Below are 23215 nucleotides of genomic sequence, written 5' to 3'. Positions count from 1 at the left end.
ATGAAGAGACAGGTAAGACACTGCCATTCAGGTTGGTGTGACCATGGTCAAGTCACACACCTGAGCCTCCACTTCCTCATTGGGTCATGTATAGCACAGATCTGCTTTGCAGGGAAGTGGTGGGAACTAACAGAGATGCAAATGGATGGGCTCCTGATACAGAACGGGGTCTCAGTGAAGGCTCCCCCTGCCAGCCTTGCCTGGCCAAGCATTGCTAGCCTTGATGAGTTTCATGAAAACAAAAGATAGCTGACAGACTTAAGAAAACTAAGATGTACCCAAGTCTGCATATCATATTGAAAGGCACCAAGAGAGGAATAAAGATTTAAGGACAACGATGGCCTGTGCCTGCAAATAATCCATTTTTTCTACTTCTTAAAATGTCAGCGACCCAAAGGTCCCCTTGCTTTTCCTGGGTCTCCCCTAGTTTATGGGTCTGGCCACTTCTGTGTGCAGCATGCAGATGTGGCGGGTTCTGGATGAAGCCCTGGGTCCTCACTGGACTCTGATATATCCCTGAAGGTGACATTGAGAGAGTCACGAGGGATAAGGGAGCCCAGATGCTTTTACCAAGGAAGGGGAAGGGAAGAATTAAAAACCTTTGTGACCCACAAAAAACACTACTCCTAGACCCTTGTGCATGTCAAGAAAGCTGGGAGTGTGGGGCCTGCAGGAGCAGCTGGGGCTGCTTCACCTGCTGAACCTCAGGTACCTTAGAAGCCTGGTGACCACTCACCCAAACCCAAGATGAAACAGCACCCACTGCTTTACCATGACAACAGTTTATTAGGTATCTGTCCACACATTCACACCTCCATGGGCACTGCCAGGTCAGGGCCGTCACAGAGGGACACAGTGCCACTGGTTCCAGTCACCAGGCAGGGGGGCTTCATGCAAAGATAACTTTACTTTCTGCACGATTTTGTTTCTCCCGTCTACGTGAGAATAGACAGGGAAGCCCAGTTTGCTCAGAGCCTGGCACTGGGTATACATAACATTGGCCATGAGGCCCTGGGAACGGTACTTGGGCACAGTGGCCCCTGCACGCATCTCTCCTGTCTGGTCCATCAGGGCCCAGGATGCTGGCGTCCCCTCCGGCCCCAGGAGGCAGAAGGAGGGGAAGGTGCGGATACAGCGCTCGACGAACCTCAGGCTCCTCTCGTTGCCGCCAAAAAGCCAGAACTCATTCACCAGGGCAGCGTGGGCCACGTCCAGGGAGGAGGGCCTGAACAGGGCTTCGTTGCTGTGGAGGGCCCAAGACAAAAGCACAGGCCGTGAGAATGAAGGCTCCATTGTCCTTCCCCCTGTTGTTTCGGGGGACAGAGCAAGCATGGCTCTGGGGGTGGGGGGGTTGTGCTGAGAGGGACTGGAGAAGGGGGGGGGGTGGTGGAGAGAGGGGAGCACAGGACAGGGCGGAGGTGAAGGAGCCTGAGAGTTTCCACGGGGACAGAGGTGACCGGTCAGGCGGCAGGGTCCTGTGGTCTGAATGAATCAGTTACATTTCATTGGCAAAAGATTAATCTGGCCCCTTCCTGACAGGCTGTGGGGAGGCCAGAGAGAGGCAGGGAGAGATGCGGAGGCAGCGCAGGCGTGGGGGAGTGGCCGAGCAGAGGGCTTCTGTGCACACTCACATGGGTTTGGGTTTGCCCCCCGTGGGGGCCAAGTTCTTCTCATCCAGCAGGGAAGGAACCAGCTTCTTTACTGTCTCTAGGGACAAATAGAGGATGTTCTGGGAATGCTTGACTTGGAGGGATTTAGCAGCTGCAAGACTTTGGATCACCTCGTTCAGGCTCGGCTGTGAACCTAGAGGGTGGGAGCAGAGAAGGAGCCATGTGCACCCCCAGGGATGTTGCCAGTGGGCGGGGGGTTGGGGGGGGAGGGTGGTGATCTGGGTTTGGGGACAGAAACCTTAGTTGTGGGCTCGGTGCTGCTGCTGAGTGACAGGGCCGCCTCGTGGAGCTGTGTCCCACCTGTTCTGGGCAAGTGACACCATGCCCAGAAATTCACTCACCACAGCCATGCCAGTGTGCTCCGGCTCTGGCACACAGTCCTGTGGCTCTCAGTTATAAACAGATGCAGCTGCACCACCCAGCACTCACCATGTCCCATGTCACAGGCTGCTGAGCTGTGCCCAGTGGGCCATGGTGTGTCCCCATCCCCTGTGTCCCCCACCCCAGGGGGGTCCTGCATTGCCCTGGCCTAGGCCAAGTCTGCCCTCCTCCATGGGCAGGAGCAACGGGTGCAGGGCTGCCCTGAGAACCAGCTGTCACCCCACCCCAGGGAAGGCAGGCCCAGGACTGTGCTCTGTGCTGTCACCCTGTGGTCCTGGACGGGATGCAGAATCTGCCCTCTATCTTGGACATTGAGAAGCTTGTGAGTCTTCCCTGATGGAGCCTGTTTTGTGCAAGTTTGAGGTGTTTTCTGTCTGCTTCTCAGGTAAGTTGCACCTGAGTCAAAACCTGCCATCAGGCTGAGGGTGTAGAGGTCATCCAGGGAGAAATGGTCATGGGGAGATTGTTCAGGACAGGGCAGGGTCCACGCACGTCCTGGTCTGGTACTGACTTTGGATCTGCAGGTGTTGTTTCCAGTTGATGACTTCCGGTGTGGCCAGGACTTCCTGGCCCTTCCTGATGTCCTTGGAGAAGACTAGGTAAGTGTTGGTGTAGTGATCAAGGTCATCGGTCATCTCCTGTATCATCAAAAAAAGTGATTGCCAATCTTTTTTCTTCATTTCATCATCCTATGATATTTGTAATTATTTTTATATTAAAATTTTATAGGTCCATTAAGTTTCTTCTAAATTGCTTATATCATGAGATCAGAATGATAGTGAAATATTTGAGTTATGATGGAAAATTGCAGAATAATCCTATTTTCTACCCACCTATTGCATTGAAATTCAAATCAGCTCTCACATAGAGATTTAGAAAACTTTTTTCCCTCTTCTGACATCATTAACACAGGAAGAATACAAAAATCATTGACAAGGAAAAGCTTGTCTTGCAATAAAACTATTATATTTGACATATTTGGAAAACACAAGATATGAAAGTGATGGTATTAAACTTGGTTATGGGTAACTTTGGAATAAAAACTCTGGCAATACCTAGTGAAGCCAAAGAAAATGAAAGCCAATTAACAATGCTTTCTTAAAATATATAGCTAAATAATTTACAGTTTCAGACAACAAATAATTGACTTATTTAGAGAGAACCCCTCAAATTATAAAATAGCTGATGAGTTTTTGGAAGCAGGTGACATGGGAAAAAATATTACCACAACTGGTGCAAAATTAGAATTTTTTTAAATCATTATAAAATATGGTATAAAGATACACTCACAGATCAGCTGTAACACATTTGTTAGTTAAGATCCCATTAAAGATTGAATTCCACTAATATTATTTCAGTTGAGTCTTAAGATTTTAAAACAAAGTTGTTGTCATAAGAGGTATTGATGAGAGCTCACACAGGCACCTCATAAAACAATCAGGCTCCAGGGAACCTGTGTTAAGCTAAAGCAGATATAAGTTGATAGCAGTCTAAGTAGCTCCTACAGAACCCTTGCACAGTAGAGACCCCTGCCCCCCTGCAGTAAATAACTCCAGCAGACCCCCTCCTGCAGTAGAGACCCTGCAGTCCTCGGACTCCAAATATTCTATCAGTATCCTGACCTTATAAAGACCCACCCTCCAAATTTCAAGTTGCAATTCTCATTCTGCAGCACCCCGAGAATAGTCCCTCACAGACATTCCTCAAATAAAGCCTGCTTCAATCTGATAATCTTGGCCTCCTTTCTTTCCTAACAGGTATAATATTTGTACTTATCTAAACTTATAATTTTACTGGATTTTTAAAATAACCTTAGGTATTCTGATGTGTGAAACATTAACATTTAGTTACACCAGTTTTTAAATATTTCCCTACAATGCATACAGAGATTGTAGCATTAAATATTTGTTTTTATATATTCCTAACTCACCATCCTTTCACCCCTTTGCAACTTTCCTTGCTGTTTTCTCCAATTACAATGTCCTTTCAGCTTGACAAAAACATTTATCTACCAAATCCGGTTCAGAGTAGCCTTCACCAGCAAGGGTCTACCTTCATCCTGTGACTTCCATCTTTATCGTTTAAACTGCGATGGCTTTATCTTTCTGCATGTTGAACATCTTCCATCTTGCACATTTCACACAGGATTTAGTTGCCTATCTCTGCTTTCCTCCTGCCCACAAGCTCTTTAAAAACAGGGTCTTTTTCACCATCATGTAATTCACCTGCTGATCCCCAGGGCTCACATGCCAGGTGCATGGGGTACATAGCAAGGATGAGCAGAGAAGGTGTTCATCCCCCCTTACCTGCTCCTGCGGGCGGACAACCACGGTGCTAAAGTCAGGCCACTTGTCCACTAGGGCCTTGAGGTTGAACAGGTTTCCCCGGTTCATGTGGAAGACGGTCCCATAAACCTGCATCCCAGGAAAGGGAGGGGGTCAGCTGGTGAGGAAGGAAGGACAGAGTCTCCCCTGGGAATCAGGTGCAGGATCTAATAGGGCATCTAGTTTACCGCAATATTCTATGGATAACTCCTTATAAGATAGATCATGGCCCCCTAAAACAAGAACAAAATCCAGAAACAAGCCACCTCCATGGTGCAAGATGCTAGGTCCATTTCTAAAACAACATCTCTACCTCATCCTAAATTAAACATCACCTTTGGGCTTTGACAAAACAGAAACCGCTCTGTTATTTGTTTCAAAGAAAAGTCTGTTATTTGTCTTTCATCGAGCACTCGATTGTTAAGGCAGAATCAATTAAACATTAATGCCTTAGTTTATCAACTTTGCCATTCTGGGCAAACTTCCATTGTTGCATAACACAATTCTTGTCAGGGCACAGGAATGTTTTGGGGTCATAACAGCAAAGATCAATGAGGAGACAGCTCAGACTGCCATTCAAGTTGGTGTGACCATGGTCAAGTCACACACCTGAGCCTCCACTTCCTCTTTGGGTCATGGATAGCACAGATCTGCCTTACAGGGAAGTGGTGGGAACTACAGAGATGCAAATGGATGATACAAAACAGGGGCTCTGTGAAGGCTCCCCCTGCCAGCCTTGCCTGGGCAGGCGTTGCTAGGGTGAGGAGTTTCTTTCTCACCTTTAAGGATTCAGGGAGGCTCCTCCTCAGAGACTTCTCTAGCATCTGCAGCATTTGTCCGCCTTGTAAGTGTAACATGTTGGCAAGTACCTTAACCTAAGGAGAGGATGAAGAACACCAAAGAATGAGACCTATTAAAAGCCATGCAAAGACCCAAAGCAAACAGGCACTAAGCCTGACCTCAAGCCTGCCCTGTCATTTCCCTGGTGCTGGCTTGGCTGAACTCCTCCTAAACTCCATGGATGAGTAATTTTGGCAGAAAATACAGGTGCCTCCTTTTCAAAATTATTCCTACTACTTTTAAAACTCTGTAATTTTCATTTTTTAACATCCAGGCTGCACTGGCATTAACAAATATATTCCCTAAGAGGGCTGGGTCGTTCTCACCTTGTTCAGAAAGCCAGAGTAGACCAGGAGTGATAGCAAGGAAATTCGAAGCTGGGTGGTGCTGCCCCCTGGAGCTGGGAGAGCCTGGCACTCAGACAGAGCCTTTCCTGCCCCGCCTCTGCAAAAGAGGGTGTACATTTAAAGGGGAAGGCCTAAGGGCTTCCCTTGCATCCACGTGAGGCCTGTTGGTCTACCTAATAGCTGTGGATCATTTAGCAAGGGAAGGCTCTTTGTTCTTTTAATGGGTCACTTTGACCCCAGGCAGTTTCTAGGAGACTTGGGTGTTGCCCATTGAAAAGACTGCTTGGAGGAAGGGGTCAGCAAGCTCACCTGGGATGGTTGTGGGAGCTGGCATCCCTCACCAGCCTGCCCTCCTGTGGAAAAGACTCAACAAAGGGTAAATGATTTAACTCCTCTGTGCCCTGGAACAGACCCTTCCATGAGCAGTTCTGACCCAGCAATTAGCACAGGTAAGTGCTCAGAACACTGCCTGGACCACACAGTAAGCAATCATTAAGCTGTTACTCCTAGCATTATTACTCATTGTTATCATTAGCAGAAGCAACAGTCAACTCATGGTGCCAGCCAAAAAATTCCATGGGGTGACTTTTCTTCTGTACAAGACTTTGTGGTGCAGATTAAATGGGGTGATCTGTGTGATACATGAGATCATGAGTTATAAGCCTGTAGCTGAATACCTGAAAAGCAGCAGTATTTAATGTGTGTTAACTGTTTTAATTATTGCTATCCTTATGGAAAGTTCCATATAGGGGCGAGAATGAGGGTGTGCTGATACCCTCAGAAAACAACTCTGTTCCTCATCAAACCAGTTCCCCCACCCGCAAGCCGGAACCTTTCACTTATAGCTCAAAGAAAATGCATCTTTTCTTCCTCAATCAAGAAAATAAAATAAAAAAAAAGAATCATTCTTATGATACTTCTTATAAGGGAACAAATAAATGATACAGTGTAGCCATTTCCACACATGACTATGAGAATCACCTAAAAATATTTTAAAATGACTTAATCCTGCCCCTGCTGTTTTTATTTAGATTTCAGAGGAGCATGACATGTAGAAACCTGTATATATTTTAAAGATTTCCAGAATATTTTTGTTATCATTGGTCACCTTCATTCAGGTATAATTACATTCAATAAATAATTGACCAATTTTAAGCAGCTACTTGGTTGTATTGTGAAAAATATATGTATTTTGTAATTAGCACCATAATGATAATATAAACAATTTGAATACCACCAAAAGTTTTCTAGTGTGCCTTTATAATCCTTCACCTTCCCTTACTCCCAACCCTTAACCAGAGTGAGTTCCCCGCAATTTCCCCCACATTCTCTGCAGCAGTTCTCAAGATGATTTTCTTATGCAGCCTTTCAGGAATCATTGATGTAGTATGTAAAATCCTCAACAACATCCTTCAACTCAGTAAAAATAGAAGATTTATAGGACTATTTCTCCAGGCAGGCCAAAAGGCTAGGGACAAAGTATGGTTTAAATGACACAATTCTCTAGTGAACGGACAGGGTTGACCTGTATCTAAGCCCCATTAGCCTGGGAACAGGCATCAATTCAACTCCTCCACCTGAGCGAATCCCCTGTAAAGGCTCATGCTTCCTCCCTCTACTCAGGAAGACTTGCCCAGGTCCTGCTGCTTTTCTTAAAACAAGGCCAGACCCCCTACCCTACTCATCGCCCATATTTGCTTCATAAAGGGTTAGCTCAACTAGGAATTCTCTCCTTCTTCTAGGCCAAGCCAATGTGTAAAATCTCCAAAACAGCACCTGGCCTAGAACAGGCTGACTTGGGCAGAACATTCTCAGGTCTGCATGGGTCTTGCTGGTCTATTTCAATTTTGCACTTTTCATCCCAGTTGTCCATATGTTAGCCCAGCTTGCTTTACCCTCATCCATAGTTAGCTTGACCTGCTTTCCCCAGTGATCCCTTAGAACAAAGTATTTAACCATCTTGATCAAACATTCAGTTTTGTCTCCAAACAGGACCCTGAACTTCGACTCACCCTCAGGCTGAGCCAACTGTGGGGTAGGGGCTGGTGGCACTGAAGCCCACTGTGAACCTTGCTTTCCCTTCTTTGTTTTAAAAAAAAATAGCCTTTTTCTGCCTGACCTTGCAGATGTTTGCAAATCCTGTGAGTTGTGAGCTCTCCCTGTTGAAATAGCCCTTCCTCCCCATTACCAAGTTCCTGCTGTGAAAATCCTGTCCAACAAAGTCTCCTCTGACCTAAGTCTGCAGGATTTTTTTTTAATGCATCCATACTTTGGTGTAGCCATGTTATCAGTGAGCTGGATTTTTGTGACTGGCCTCAAAACCTGAGTGTGTATCTCCTCATCCATTTGTTCATTCCCTCGCTCACTAAATATTGACTGAGATCCTAGTGTTGTGGGCTTGTAGGGTGTCACTAGCTAGGCTGAGTGTCTTTGCCTGAATTCCTGTTCTTTCATGTTTCCAGCTAGGTGAGTCTACACAAGAGAGTCCTAGGAGAGATTGGGGGGGGGGCGGGGGCGGGGAAACAGCAGAAGCTGTGAGAACTAACTCTGGCCAGAGACAATGGCCCGGCTGGCCAAGGCTTCACGGTCCACTGGGTGCTCCCCCAGTGCCTTGGTCATCTGGCCTGGGTGGGGGATGGGGGGTGGAGGGTGTTGACCTCCCTGATGAAGGAAACTTGAGCTGGTGGACGCCTGTTCTACCAAGGTCAGAGTCAGCCAGAATGGACAGTCTCTGTGCCTGTGAACTTCAGCCTGTGCTATGGGTTTCTCTTGTTCCTGTTCTCTCCACTTTAAATCAATTTTCCTTTCCCAATTACCTTTTCTCTCTACTCTGGTCCTTGATGGGAAGAAAGAGCCTTGACTAGCACACCCCTGCATAAGGACAAACACTTCCAGGGAATTTGTAATTTCTGCTTCTCTGTCTGGACCCTGACTGATAACCTTACTCAGCCCTCAACTAGAACACATAGATTTTCTGTCCTCTCAGAACGCATGACCTGTGACGGGGACTACAACACAGACATAACAATAGCTGGTCACAGAGAAAGCACTAATTTAATTTCTTTACATACAGTGTTATAGATGAGCGGCATTTCATTTGGTGTATTTCTACAGAGATTTCATGACACTTGAAGCAACCATTTTGATGTAGGACATGTTGACTTGCTACTCACTACTGTTTATTTTTATTACCAAATGATATTCCTAACAATTCCCTTCTCCTATCCCTGATCCTCACCCTTTTCTAAACTTTGCCCCATCCCTAGCCCTAAGGGTCTAGGGGTATCACATATATTAATATATTATATAAAGCAACATTTCTACACATCATTCCCTGTGTCAAATTAGAATTGTTAAAAGAACTGAATCATAACATGTTGACTAAAAGCGGTGGACAAGAGGCTGTGGCTCATCAAGTGCTTGTCGAATTCCCTGAGAGTTCACAGATGGAGATGCTGCTTCTCAGTGGAAGCATCTGTAATTCTTAAAAGAGGCAGCACCAGAACCAGCCATGGAAGAGGCTGGTGGTAGATGCCTGTTGCTCTGCCCCCCAGAAATGTGGGGTCACCTTTTTGTGTTAGGAACCAGGGAGGGTGTTAGCCTCCAATGGGGTTGACCTTGAGATTCACAAAATCCTATAGATTGCAAATCTGTAAGATTTGCAAAAATCTTTTATGCATCCAGAGGAAAGTCAATATTGTCTAAACTGATTTCTTTACCTACTTTCCTCACCATTTAAAGTTCACGCCTACACTGTTTTTCGTGTCCATGATCTTAGCCCCTCAGTGCTAGGAAAATTGATTTCAGCTGGCTTCTCTGCTCACTTTGGCTTTCCAACTCTCTGACTACCATGTTCAAGGCCTTCCCTTCGGTGTGGCCCCTTGGGAACAGTGGTCTTTGGGGATGTTCAAGTAGACTTTACCTTGGAGAAATGGTACTGTTATTAGTTTCCATAGAGAGGCATCTTCCAGATCTCATTACATTTTTTGCTTGATATTGTTGCTTGAACATATTGGAGAATTCTTGGACAAATTAATGTTTTGGGTTTTTCATTTGTGTTCCTTTTTCCCCAGGGATTTTGCTTGTCTTTATTTTTTGAGGCATCATTGATATACAGCATCATATTAGTTGCCGGTGCACAGCGATGATTTGCTGTGAGTATATATTACATAATAATCACCACATTGAGTCCAGTTAACATGATGGTTAGTTGTCATCATGGTTTTCATTTGTGTTTTCCTGGTAATTAGCAATGTTGAGCATCTTATCATGTACCTGTTGGCTTGCTTGCTTTTTGCAAAAATTGTTTTTCAGGTCCTCCCTCTGCCCATGTCTAGCAGGATTATGTGCTGTGGTTTTGCTTTGCTTTGCTCTCCCTTGAGCTCCTTATATGTTTTGCATCTTAACCTCTTATCAGCTATGTGGTTTGCAAATATTCTCTCCTAGGGAAGGCTGCCTCTTGTTTTGTTGATTGTTCTCTTGCTCTGCAGAGAGACTTGTTAGCTTGATGTAGCCCCACTTGTTTATGTTTACTTTCATCTGTTGTGCTTCTGGAGTCACTTCCAAAAAATCTTTTCCAAGACAACATCATGCAGCTTTTCCCCAATGTTATCTTCCATGAGTGTTGAAGTTTTATCTCCAAAAAGGAAATAAGAGGCATAGTCAAATTTGATGCCAGATTACTGGGTATATAATATTAATGGACCAAAAGTACATTTGGGACAACACACACATACTGAAAACAAAAATATGATTTCAATAAATGTAGTTGACAAACATAAAACTCAGCAGTAGGCCTCATCCATGTCAGGGATTTTGTCACATTTTGCTGGGCTGTTAGCACTAAAATGGGCAACATCTTGAAAAGGTCACACTGGAAACGTTGACACAGCCACTACAGTCTCCAAAGAAATTTAGTTTTATCCACAGAAAAGCATTCAATGAAGGAAAATGCTCTCTGAAAAATGCTGGGTCTGACGCCCACATCACAGGGACACAAGACCTTTCCTCCACTTCTCCACTGGTTGTTGAACTTGTAGAGATTCAGGGAGAGAGGACATGGAAGCTCTGTGCCCTCCCTGATACCTGGCTTATGACTCTCTTCCATCTGGCAGATCTGAGTTATATCCTATTATAATAAGCTAGTAACCTAGTAAATAGAAAAATTGTGAAGCAATATTTTGTATGGGAATATATGAGACTCAAGCCTACTGTAAAGATAATTTATATAAATAATGGCCTAGGGGCCTCCCTGGTGGTTCAGGGGTTAAAGTCTCAGCACTATCAAGCTATCACCTGTCACTGTAGCATGAGTTCGATTCCCAGCCAGGGAGCTGACACACATGGCACAGCAGAGCTCTCCCGACTCGCCCGCTGCTCCCCTCAGCAGTGTATTTCAGTAGAGCCACCTGTTATGCTCTCCATTCTGTCCTTGGGAATCCTCTCACCACCACCCCCACCTCTGGTCTATATCCCAGTTCTACTATGCATAAAATAAATAAATAAATCAAAAGGGGAGAGGGGAGGCTCCAGGTTCCCTGCCCCACCCAAGGGAGGGTGGAGCTGAGCAGCAAGAAGCTAGAAAAGACTGGGAAGAGGCTGGAAGGAAGAAGAAGGAAGACCAGGGGATGGAGAAGGAAGAGGAGATCTGGAGGAGGCCTGGAGCACGGAGACATGTGAAGAAGCAGCTGCGCTTTCTTCTTGGTCTTGGGCTTGTACCAGGGATGTGGGAGACCTGGAAGGAGACCCATAGGAGAGATGCACATGAGAGACCCATGGCAGCCTTGGCACGACTTTGATTCAAACTGTTTTGATTTTGCTCCTTTCCTTCTAGTCTTGTCTTCCCCTTCCTGCCCTTTGCTATGGTCACCTCAGAAGGTGCCTTAGGCTGTGGCAAGTCTCCGGCCTCCACGCCCCTGCTCCAGGCCAACCCTGTTTGGCTGGGCACTTACCCAGGAGGGGTGGATGACTGTGGATGTTTCATGGGGAAACTATTTTAACTATATCCTTTCACTCCTCTCTGTTGCACACTAATTGTATTACAGTTCTTTTTATTGAAATTCTAATGCACTTCAGCATTTGCCTTTATGTGACAGATGGCAGAATCCATTTAGAGCAGGCAGGTTTGTGGTTCCTGGGTACCCCTCACCTTGCCTGCTAACATTAGGAAAAGGAGATTGGTGCACAGGCACAGAGGAGAAACCACTTGGAGGCAGAGAAGACAGCCAAGGAGAGAGGCCTCAGGAGAAATCAACTCACCTTGATCTTGAACTTGAGTCTCCGGTCTCATGAGAAAACAAATTTCTATTGAATAAGCTACCCAGGCTGTGGACTTTGTGGGCAGCCCTAGCAATGAGGACAGGGACTGTGACGCATCCATGTGTGCCTCAAGGCAGTTTTTCCATGAATTTGGTCAAGTATACGGAGTGTTCTCCAAGCTCACTGGGCTTGGACACTCTCCTCCTGGGAACTCTTGACTCGGACACTGTAGGGAGATTTTTCTTTTTCTTTTTTTTTATTTTTTTAAAGGTTTATTTATTTATTTATTTACAAGCACTGGTTACAGTCAGAAGCGCGGGAGGGTGAGAGAATTCACCAGAGCCAGAGCGGGGAACAGAACAGGCAGACTGACTAAGTACACTGCTGAGGGGAGCAGCGGGTGGCAGGAGAGGTCTGCGTGCATGCCATGTGGGACCCTCACCCGGCGGCCGGGGATCGAACCAGTGCTGCAGAGGCTACGGGCAGCTTCGCAGCCCAGTGCTCAACCACTGAGCCACCAGGGGAGGCCCTGTAGGGAGATATTTCATTCACTCTTTTCCCCTTTCTCATCCCCCACCCCTCCTTAATTCCTTCCCTCCATCACTTCTCCACTCTCCCCTTCTTTTGTCCTTCTTTGTTTCATTCTTTCTTTCTCCGTCAACAAAACCTTTCTGAAAACCTAAAATATACTAAGCCCTGTCCTAAAAATTCAAGGATGAAAAGACACAGTGCTACTTTAAATGCTTGCAGTATCGCGGGTGGGAGAAACCTATATATAAAAAAAAAAAGATCTTTCCAAGACCATCTGGTAAATTACAAAATTGTGATAAGAAATGGAACTCGGAGTCCAGAGGAGGGATCCTTCATCCAATGTGGGGCTGGGGAGGGGGCCAGGGAAGGCTTCTTGAAAGTGGTGGATCTGGACTATGTTTTAAAGGGACTAGTATCACCCCTCACTCAAAAAGTATCAGTGGCTTTTAAAAAATCAAAATCTTCCTCAAGGAAGATAATTCTGAAAGAGAAAAAAATGATTAAAAAAATCATATTCTGGGGCCTCCCCAGTGGCGCAGCGGGTTGAGTGCAGTGCTGTGAAGCTGTCCGTAGCCTTTGCAGTGCGTGTTCAATTCCCGGCTGGCCAGGGAGATTCCCACATGGTGCAGCAGACCTCTCCTGCCTCACCCTTAGCTCCCCTCGGCAGTGTTTTTGGTTCATCTGCCTGTTCTTCTCCCTGTTTTATCACTGGTGAATCCTCTCACCCTCCCACACCTCTGGCCTGTACCCCAGTTCTTGTATAAAAAAATAAATCTTTGAAAAAAATCCATATTCTGTACCTGGAATGACCTGGTTTATGCAGTCTGCCTCACTGTGCACCTGCCTGTCATTCCTCCAAGCCCTGAATATCTGCTTTCCCTAAAGGGAAAATGACCAGCGCCTCTGTGGTGGCCTAGGATTAAGTCTCAGCACTATCAGGTTATCACTGGTGAGGCTTGAGTTCAATCCCCAGCCAGGGAGCTACCCACATGGCGTAGCAGACCTCTCCTGTCTTGCCTGCTGCTCCCCTCAGCAGTGTATTTCAGTCAAGTCTGCCTGTTCTGTTCCCGTTCCCCGCTCTGTCTCTGATGAATCCTCTTGTAACAGGGTGGTCCCCAGGAAAGGGGGAGTTTCCCTGCCCCACCCAAGGGAGGGTGGAGCTGAGCAGGGAGAGGAGAAGCTGCAGAAGAGACTGAGGAAGGAAGCAGGATGGAGCCAGGAGACCTGGAGGAGGCGCATGGAGCCTAGAGACACGTGAAGAAACTGCGCTTGTCTTTTGGTCGTGGACTGGGTGACACAGATGTGGATGAGACCCATGGGGAGGTGACAGTGGCAGCCTTTATCTTGATGTTGATTTTGCTCTTTTCCTTCCGGGCTTGTCTGGTTGTTTGTGACCATTTTCTGTGGGTCCCCACTGGAAGATGCTTTAGACTTGTGGCAGGCTTTGGGGCCTTGCTCTGGGCCGATCCCATATGGATGGACTTTTACCCACGAGGGGATGGGTAACTTTGGGTGCTTCATTTAGAAACTAGACTCTTTGCCTTACCTGTATTGTTTCCTAGTTTTATTAAAGTTCCTTCCCATTAAAGTCTCATATGTTTTGTGTTGATGCAGCAGATGGCAGAACCCATTTAGAATAGGCAGGTTTGCGGGGTTTGGGCTGCCCCTCTCCCTGTCCTATAACACTCTCACCCCCCCCCACACACACACCTCTCTACACCCCAGTTCTTCTACGCCAAAAAAAAAAAAAAAAGGAAAAATTACAATGACCAGGAGATGTCACTCTTTCCCCACTGCCTCTCCAATTAACTGCCTCTCCAATTAACACTGATTAACTAGAGATGAAATTTATGTATTGATAAAATCAGACAAAGTTTAATGGGAATTTTATTCTTTTAAAATAATTTTAAAATTGGATGCTGGAGACACTTTTCACATAAGTGGATTGAAAGAGATGTTTTATGACAGCATGCTATTAATGTTTTGGGTGCACAAAGTAACATGCTAAATATCCCAGTTAGGATATGTCAACAAAAACCATTTTAAACATCACTTAATGACTTCGTTAGGTCCTCTTTCAAATTGGAGGATTATAAGGAATTATAAACCATCTGACTTGTAATGTTTTCTTTTCCAGTAAGCAAGCCATCTGATCTCACACTTTTTGGTAAGTACACCCAAAATGTTCACCCAGATGTGCATATTGATTATACCTGCTATTCTTTTATGTAGAAGGGAAAAAATCTAAAAACCTATAAAACTGAAGATGATCATTAATAGATATGTTCCCAAAGCCCATATTAAAAATGAATTTTCTAGAACATCTCTATGTGCTAAAATGGCATGACAAAGGCAGAGAGATGGCCAAGTAAAAATTGTTATAGATAGAAGGGCAATTTCATTTCATTTGGAGCTTAATTAAGTTTCTTACTTAACATTTGATACATGACAATTTCCAAGTACAAGAAATTAATTCTGAATCTATAAAGCTATTTTTCTCTGGCTGAGGGCATTTACAGAATGTGCCATATGGTCACACAGTAAATGGATGTTCTGTTTTTAAGAATGTAGTTTAATCCACATTGTGGGAACAGACTGCAAAAGAGGAGATGATATTGAGTCAGTACTAAGTCTGGGGTTTAAAAGGTATATTGATGATTGTTAAATACATGCTTTGCAGTAGAAGACAAGACCCATCTCCCACATATTAAACATAGTAAGCACAGACCAATAATGAGTAAAAAAATAGAGACTTGGAAAGCAGGTGATGAATAATCGTGACTCAGATCTGAATCCTGCATCCAATTTATAAATAGAGAGGTATAGCAGTGGTTCTCAGCTGAGGACAATTCACCACCAGAGGACACTTGATAATGTCCAAACATATTTTCACTTCTCACCAGAGGAGGCACTACTGACATCTAGCGGGTAGAAGCCAGAGCTATTGTGGGTTCAACCTGACAATAGCACCCAGGTTAAAAAACTCTGATTCAGCCTAAACAATTTACTCTTGCACACTGTTCTTGCAGCGATAATTGCTCCTTTTCATTACTTAGTGGTATTGTAGTGTACAACTATTTTTTATCAGTTGTTTACAAGCACATTTAAATTATTCTCAGCTTTTTATTCTTATAAATAAGTAAAGCTGTTATGAACATTCATTTACCACCTTTGTATAGACATATGTTGTCGTTTCCTCTTGGAAATGGATTTCTGGGAGTGGAGTACTGGATTGTGTAAGAGCAGGGTTCACTAGTTAAGGGACGACCAAAAATGGTGATGGCCAAAAATAGAGGTGACCCAATTATTCACTTTTTAAAAAATTTTTAGATTTGTTTATTTATGCATACAAGAACTGGGGTACAGGCCAGAGATGTGGGGGTGAGAGGATTCACCAGAGACAGAGTGGGGAACAGAACAGGCAGACTGACTGAAATACACTGCTGAGGGGAGCAGCGGGTGAGACAGAGAGGTCTGCTGCTCCATGTGGGTTGTTTCGTGGCTGGCTGGGGCTCAAACTTGTGCTGCAGAGGCTGTGGATTGCTTCATAGTGTATTGCTTAACCCCTTGCACCACCAGGGAGGCCCCAATTAGACACTTTTGGGAGTCAGATATGGATGCTTTTCTTGATACATTATAGATCCTCAGTAAGCTGTTGTCTTCCTTTGATGACGGTGCAGGGTTCTTCTATCAACTACATAATGAATCTTCACCATTTCCAGGTCCTAACTTCTGGAAGCTCTGAATGCTACATTATATGCCAACATGAAACTTTGCAGATGTGATCAAGGATCTTGAGGTGGGGAGATGATCCTAGACTATCCAAATGAATGGTAAGTGTAATCACAAGTGTCCTCACAAGAGGGAGACAGAGGACTAAGTGAAGGGGGTGGAAATAGAGGGAGGGCGCGTAGTAAGGTGTGGAGGAGCCAGAAGCCAAGGGAGGGAGGCATCCTCCACAAACTGGGAAAGGCTTGGAAACAGATTCTACCCTCAAGCTCCCCAAAGGACTGTCTTGCTAACAGCTTGATTTTCATCCCATCAGACCCACGTTGAATTTTTGACTACCAGAGATATTATATGACACATTTTTTTCAATGAATTTTAGTGAGATAATTTTGGTTTACATTGTGTAAGTTTCAGGTGTGTGGATAATGTTTGTTACTTTACACCACTAAATTTGTGTCAATTTATTACAATAAATAGGAAGCTAAATGCAACCTAGACATAAAAATCATGTTGAAAATACAAAGCCATGCCACATAACTCAACCTACCAAGCCCCTGTGATTAAAAATCACTCAGAAAACCAAACTTTCTCTGACAGCCACATCATTTAATTCAGTAGAATGTCTCAGAGCTCTTCAGAGGACAGTCAACATCAAAAACCATGATGTCAAGGGCTTTTGAAAGTCCTCTGGAAAACTTTGTAGATGGAAGAGAAAGATACCAAAGGAGACATTTTCAAAGCAGATTTTATATTTTCAGACAGAGAAACCTGATAAAAAGCATGATTCTTCCATGAAAAAAGACTTCAAATAAAAAAAAATTGCATTAAACACATTATTTTGACACTAATGATTGACATTTTAATTCAGAGATTTCTGTCTCCATAAAGGAAAAGTGTGACAGCAAAGGGCCAAGCTTCTGATTTTCCTAGTGGAGGGGAAGGAGACAGAGATATTTTGCAAGGGTGGTCTTCGGTCGTGCACAAACCCCACATAACAACTGGGTGCTTTGCGTGTTATCTTGTTGGTGTTTAGACTGATTTTTTTTTCACTGATAAGAAAGACTTTAAAATGGTGCCAATCAACAATATTTCTTGGGGGTGCATTTCCATTGATGCCAGCCACAAGGAGCAACCTTGAACCCAAAACTTTTCAATGTATCTTGGATTTTTACTTTTTCTCCTGCCACATGTAAGTAAAATGGAACTTTTTTCTGAGCCAGATACTTTTCAAAGCGATAACCAATTTCCCACGTTACCCTGACCTCGGTATTTAGGGACATTGTAACCCATTCTCAACTCACAGGACTGTTCCATCACAATCCAAGAGACAGGGACCCCCTCTGGACCCAGAATGCCAAATCCTGGGAAATTCTGGAGGCAGCGTTCAATGTATTTCAAACTCTTTTCATTTTTCCCAAAGCCCCACTGCTCATTCACAAGCCCTGCATAGGAGGTGTCCAAGAAGATGCCCAAAAGTTTTCTTTCCTGTCAAGAAAAAAAGTACATTTATTCCCCCAACATTTACTAGATGCCAGGTTTGCAGAAAATAAATATGACACCATCCTCTTATTTCAGCTTAGAGGAGGAAACAGATGCATGAAAATCTCTTTCTATGTCTGCTTCAAAACGCTCCCAAATAATAGAAGGGGAGAAAATCTTATGCACTTTAGAGTTATTTCATACCAGCAAGACAGGGTGCTACGGCACATCACACCTTGAAGTCCAAGCAAACCCCAAGGAAGAGTGTGGGCACATGTTCCTGAAGCTGAAGGAGCTAGGCTGGGGCAGCCTCTCCTGGTGGCTGGATTGTCTTTGGGATCTACATATGAAACCCTTGGGTTTTGAATTCTATGCTACAGAATATCTAAATATACAAGATAGTGTTTCTTTCAACAAATATGTCCATAAAATGTGTGTCACAAGAAGACAAGAGCCACATCTTATGGCTTCATGGGTCCTTAAGTCCATCACTGCAAACTTTAGGGAGTATAAAAATGCAGTCTGAGAATCAGCAAAATAGGAGGAGAAAAAAGGTGAATTTCTGGGTGATAACCAGCAGGATTTTAATCCTGATTCTCTCCCTGCACAAGTTCTCTGAGGTTGACTTTTCTTATCCGTAAAATCAGAAAAACATCTTCTGTGGGTAGAGGGTTTGGACAAAAGGAAGATCTCAAAGACGTTTTACCCTCTCCAAGAGGAGGAGGAATTTGTTGTTTTCGAGTCACTCCACTACAGATGAGTGAGGCTTTTGGCTCTCTTTCATCTGGACCTGACCCTAGTCTGCTTCCTTGCAGACCTGGAGCATCCTTCATTACCCTTCTTCTGTGGTATAGCCAAACCCAGAGTGGCAAGAGATCAAAATAGGACTTTAGGGTTCAGGGGAAGGGAAGCATCACCTTAGGACAGGCGCTTCATTCCAGATTTCCAGAACTATAAGATTAAGTATTATTTCATCTCTATTTAACATTTTTCCCTGCACCTCTGCTTCTCTTAAGGTCCCCACGGATAATCCAACTGTCCAAAAGCAGGATTTGAAGATGGTTGGCTCTTCAAGCTAAATCAATCATATGTGTGTGTTAAGATTTTATTTGTTTTTTGTAATTAGCAATATAATCGTAAAGTATAAATGAATAATAATGGAAAATAATTCTTCTTCCTTTGTTCCCCTATTACCTAGTTAACTTATGTAGAGGCAAATAGTAATGTAGTACATTTGCTAACTTTCCAGAGGCATTCTATGCAATTTTAGAAGTGTACCTACTATGATCACACATGATGACCACATGCAGGTACACTGTTCTTTCCATCTTATGTTTTGTTTCTTTTTCAATTAGCAATATATTTTGGAATTCTTTCCTTATCTTAACAGAACTGCTTTATCTTTGTTCTTGACTGCATATTATTCCAATATTTGGATTATATCGCAATGAATTTATTCACTCTCCAACTTTTGGGCACTTAGGTTGTTTCATATGCCATGTTGTCACATATGAAATTCCTCAGTCTTAACATCCAATTTGCTAATATTTATTTAATATACATATTAATTGATCCAGCCATTTCTAGGAATCCATTTTTCAGAAATATCATACAACTTGTAGAAGACATTTATTGCAGAGCTTTTGTTACTAGGAAGAACCGGAGATATGTGTGTTAATATGGGGAAACATAAGTGCATATATCCTTATTATGGAAATCTGCACAGCTTCAAGTATATGAAAAAGATCTTTATGAGTTTACATGAAAGATATATATATCTCATATTGCTGAATGAAAAAAGTGAGTTACAATATACAACAGGTGTGTATGTTACCAAAAAAAAAAAAATCCTCACATGCACAGAATTCTAAAGTACAGACCAATGTTAAGAATATTTATACCAGGCCTCCCTGGTGGCACAGTGGTTAAAGTCTTAGCACTATCAAGCTATAGCCAGCCACTGCAGCATGAGTTCGATCCCCAGCCAGGGGAGCTGACCCACAAGGCACAGCAGACTTCTTCTGTCTCACCCGCTGCTCCCCTCAGCAGTGTATTTCAGTTGATCTGCCTGTTCTGTTCCCCACTCTGTCTCTGGTGAATCCTCTCACCTTCCACACCTCTGGCCTACCCCCCAGTTCTTGTACACATAAATAAATAAAATAAATCTTTAAAAAAAGAATATTTATACCTAGATAGGGAGGTTGTGGGGAACCCAAGTGGGCAAACTTTCAGTTTTTACTTTATATGCTTGTATACTTTGTAAAGCATGTAGTATTTTTGTAGAAAAAAAATAGTTCAGTAAAGATTTTTCAAGGACATCCATCCAATACCCTCTTAAGAGGACTTCTGTGAGACTTAAGTGAATTCATATATGTCGAGGACCTCAGCTAACAGGTCTTGCCTACGATCAGCAAACATCAGCTAGCACAGGGCCCCTCCTCTGCTCAGGCAGTTGTGGACCCCACCATAGTTAAGTCTCAAATCCTACATTTCCAGGCCTTGCCCTTAGGACAATTGAATTATTCTATCAGGAGCTGGCAAGCAAACAATAAAATCTCACTTGCTGTCTTCATCCACTTTAGGCATTTTTGTCAAGTCCACCCCATCATCACTTGTCCTGAGCTTCATCAGCAGCATTTCGATCACGAAGAGTGTGGTCTTTGTATAATCCACCTGCACTGACTTTGAAGCTGAAACCTTTCTTATTGCTGCGCTCAAGCTCTCTTGGCAACCTGGAGAGAGCAGAGAGAACACAGTGCTTCCCATTTTCCATATTTGCTAGGGATGAACCACAGGGGATTTGTATTTTAGCCCAGATCATTTACCTTGGATCTGGAAGGTTTGTTCCCAGTTGATAACCTGGGGGCATGCCAGAACTTCCTGTAGCTTGTCCAGAGCTTTGGCGAAGATGTGGTAAGTGTTGGTATAATGATCCAAATCGTCTTTCATCTCCTGATATAACAAACATCAGTCCGTTTACAACATGTTCTTGGCAAGGGCTGCAGTGCTAGAGACCAATTGTTTCATAGGCTCTACTTTTATGAGAAAGTTGCAGAAAATGGCCTTAGACCTTGACAAATAAATAGCCAGTGACACACAGAAGGTGGTTTCTTTCTGATAAGGTACTAAAGTCAGCTGCATTTCACTGGGTGGATGAGTAGCTCTCCTGTCTGGGAGAGAAGAAACCAGAAATAGTGTTAAGGATCTAAAAGAGAGAATGCCTAACTTTGGGAAAGAAGCACCAGAAACAGGGTTGGGGTCAAGACTCTGGGTCTGGGAGAAGGCATGCTAAGCTAATTCTGACCCAACACTCTAGAGCTGACATGGCTATTGGCTCTTGGTGTGCCTGTGAATGAAGACTTCTAGAAAAATCCATATGCCAGAGCTCACAGCAGTACCTGGAGCAGAGAGCCCCACCTGCACTGCCAGCCTGCTTACTTCTGCTGGGGACACCCCCCTGGGGGTCCCTGCAGGTGGTGCTGTGTTCACATTGCCCTAATTACTATGTAAACAGAGAACTGGGGGAGTTAAAATAGCCCTTCTTTTGAATGGAAGAGATTTATTATACTCCCCAAATCTGGAGGATGAGGAAGATGTACCTGTTCTGTATATATGATCTTCCTGTCCATTGCTCAACTACCCTTCACTCCAGAGTAAAGGAAGTAGCAACTTTCTCAAGGTCACACAACTAGTCACTTGGCAGATTTAGATCTAAAACCCAATACCGACCAAGTATAATTTGACTATGTTTAGTTACAAGGAGAAAGAAATGTTTCCTATTCATTTCCAGCCACGGGCATCTATGCTGAGGTATATGGGAAAGATTGGCCAGCTGGGGTCCTAATGTCATCTACAAGACCTGGGTGGTTGGTTTTTTGTCAATGCCCATGCCTTATGGCACTGTCCTGCCCTCTTTCCCAAGCACCCATCCAAAACCTGTCAGGGGTGCCAGGGCTCTTCTCCCCAGCCTCTGGTTCCTCCTGGTGCCTCCTTCCCATGCAGAGGGTGAGAGAAGGCCCAGGCCCAGTAGCTGGTTTGCTCACCTTTTTCTGAGGCTGAGTAATGACTACCTGGTAATCTGGCCAGGCATCCACCAACACTTCCATGTTGAAAGGGTTTTTATTTTTCATGCTGAAAATGACACCATACACCTAAGAACAACAAAACAAAACAGAAGATTTAACTTTTCCTTTGAGCTAGGGTCTTGGATATAGTATGGAACTAAGCCAGACGTAAGGAGAAACGTGGCAAAATACAATCATTGCTTCCAGAAAGGTTTGGTGGCCTACTCGCTGGGAGCCAGCTGCCAAAGCACCTTGGAAAGCAGATCCAGGAAAATGGCTGAATGGCTGGGAACTGGCTGCGCTGAGGCTCACCTGCTATTTTTTTTTTTTTAATTTCATGTCATTTCCCCATGTTTGTCATTCATGCCACACCATTTATTTGGCAACTAGTCTGTATAAGATTTGTGTTAAGTCTAGAAAATTCAAAGGTGAATATGATGTGGCTATTGCCTTCAGGTTAAGTCTAGAAGGAAAGAGATACAGGATCTAATCATATCAGGGCATGTATTCTGGCAGAGGCCCATGGGTAATGGAGTGGGAACCCCGGAGGAAACGCACTACCTGTCCAGGCAGTGGTGAGAGGCTTACTGGGGATTAATGCTTGAATTGGGTCTTGAGATATCAATAAAGTCTTTCCTGGAAAAATCAAGAGTGAAAGAAGGCAAATGATTTCATGCAGGAGAAAAAGCTGGTGTGGCAGGTGTGGCTGCACCTGAGGAAGTATGAGGAGCACAGTGGGGGCAGTCTGGGAGCGCCAGGTGCATGTCAGGTGAAGATGTAAGAGGCAGGAGAAGAACTTTTTTTTTTCTGTTTGTATTTTTTTATATTTAAGGAGGAGTTTTATTAGGAAAAGGGATAGAAGAATAAAGAACACTTGCATAGACACAAGCAGACAGAAAGAGCTGCAGGAGCAGAATTTTGTTTGCTCAATTACAGAGTGTGAACATTTGCCTCGGGGGTGATGTGATCATATTCGTTTCAGGTGAATCTGGTCACCAAGCTGCAGAGGGGCTGGTAAAGTGGAAGACAGGAAGACATCGCGGTAGCCTGGAGCAGAGAAGGAAACCCACCGCAGAGAGCAGAAGCATGGCTGCAAGAGGTGTTTAAGAGGCCCCCAAAACAAGCAAAGTAAGTGGCTGCATTGGGTAGTAAGCGCTTCCCTGCAGGAGTGACCTGACTTGACACCTGGCTTCCGTGTGCCCTGGAGGTCCTCAGCCCTGAGTCTGTCCTCCTCACTGCTCAGCCCTTTACCTTTAAGGACTCAGTGATGTGCTTTTCCAAGGATTCATACAGAATCTGAAGCTGCTGGGGTTCCTGAAGCACAAACATCCTGCGTAGCACCTTAGCCCCCTTCCCTCAGGATTCGATCTAAGGAAACAAAACAAACAAAAATGCCTGGTGAGGTGAGATCCGTGTGCAGGAAGAGGAGGAAGGAGAAAACACCCAGGACACTGGACACCAGTGGAGGGAAAGTTCTTCTATTGTACACACAGGAACTGAAGCTTGGGCTGCAGCCAGATCTCGGGGGTCCTTGATGTTTTAGCACTAAATTCCACAGTAAGAAGAGGCATAGCGTATCTGGGGAGATAAAT

The 23215-nt window shown here is 44.2% G+C and overlaps 2 protein-coding genes across 2 annotated transcripts; both read right to left on the bottom strand.

The window, feature by feature from the left end:
- Nucleotides 1-833: 833 nt before the first annotated feature.
- Nucleotides 834-5232, bottom strand: LOC311171697 (glycine N-acyltransferase-like; the record flags this gene model as incomplete). The annotated part of the gene is made up of 5 exons (XM_084234730.1): nucleotides 834-1243; nucleotides 1632-1803; nucleotides 2563-2689; nucleotides 4358-4465; nucleotides 5155-5232. The coding sequence occupies 5 exons, from the start codon at nucleotides 5230-5232 to the stop codon at nucleotides 841-843; spliced, it is 888 nt and encodes a 295-aa protein (XP_084090856.1). The 3' UTR covers nucleotides 834-840.
- An 11927-nt stretch (nucleotides 5233-17159) lies between these two features.
- On the bottom strand, nucleotides 17160-22952 carry GLYATL2 (glycine-N-acyltransferase like 2; the record flags this gene model as incomplete). The annotated part of the gene is given in 6 exon segments (XM_084257457.1): nucleotides 17160-17328; nucleotides 17330-17565; nucleotides 20161-20291; nucleotides 20385-20511; nucleotides 21603-21710; nucleotides 22875-22952. Coding segments are annotated over 6 exon segments (849 nt in total).
- Between the last annotated feature and the right edge of the window lie 263 nt (nucleotides 22953-23215).

This window comes from Talpa europaea (assembly GCF_964194135.1).
Source record: "Talpa europaea genome assembly, chromosome: 1".
In the NCBI taxonomy this organism is placed as follows: domain Eukaryota; kingdom Metazoa; phylum Chordata; class Mammalia; order Eulipotyphla; family Talpidae; genus Talpa; species Talpa europaea.
The sequence above is the reverse complement of the archived record's forward strand: the minus strand, read 5'-3'. Positions and strand labels throughout refer to the sequence as shown.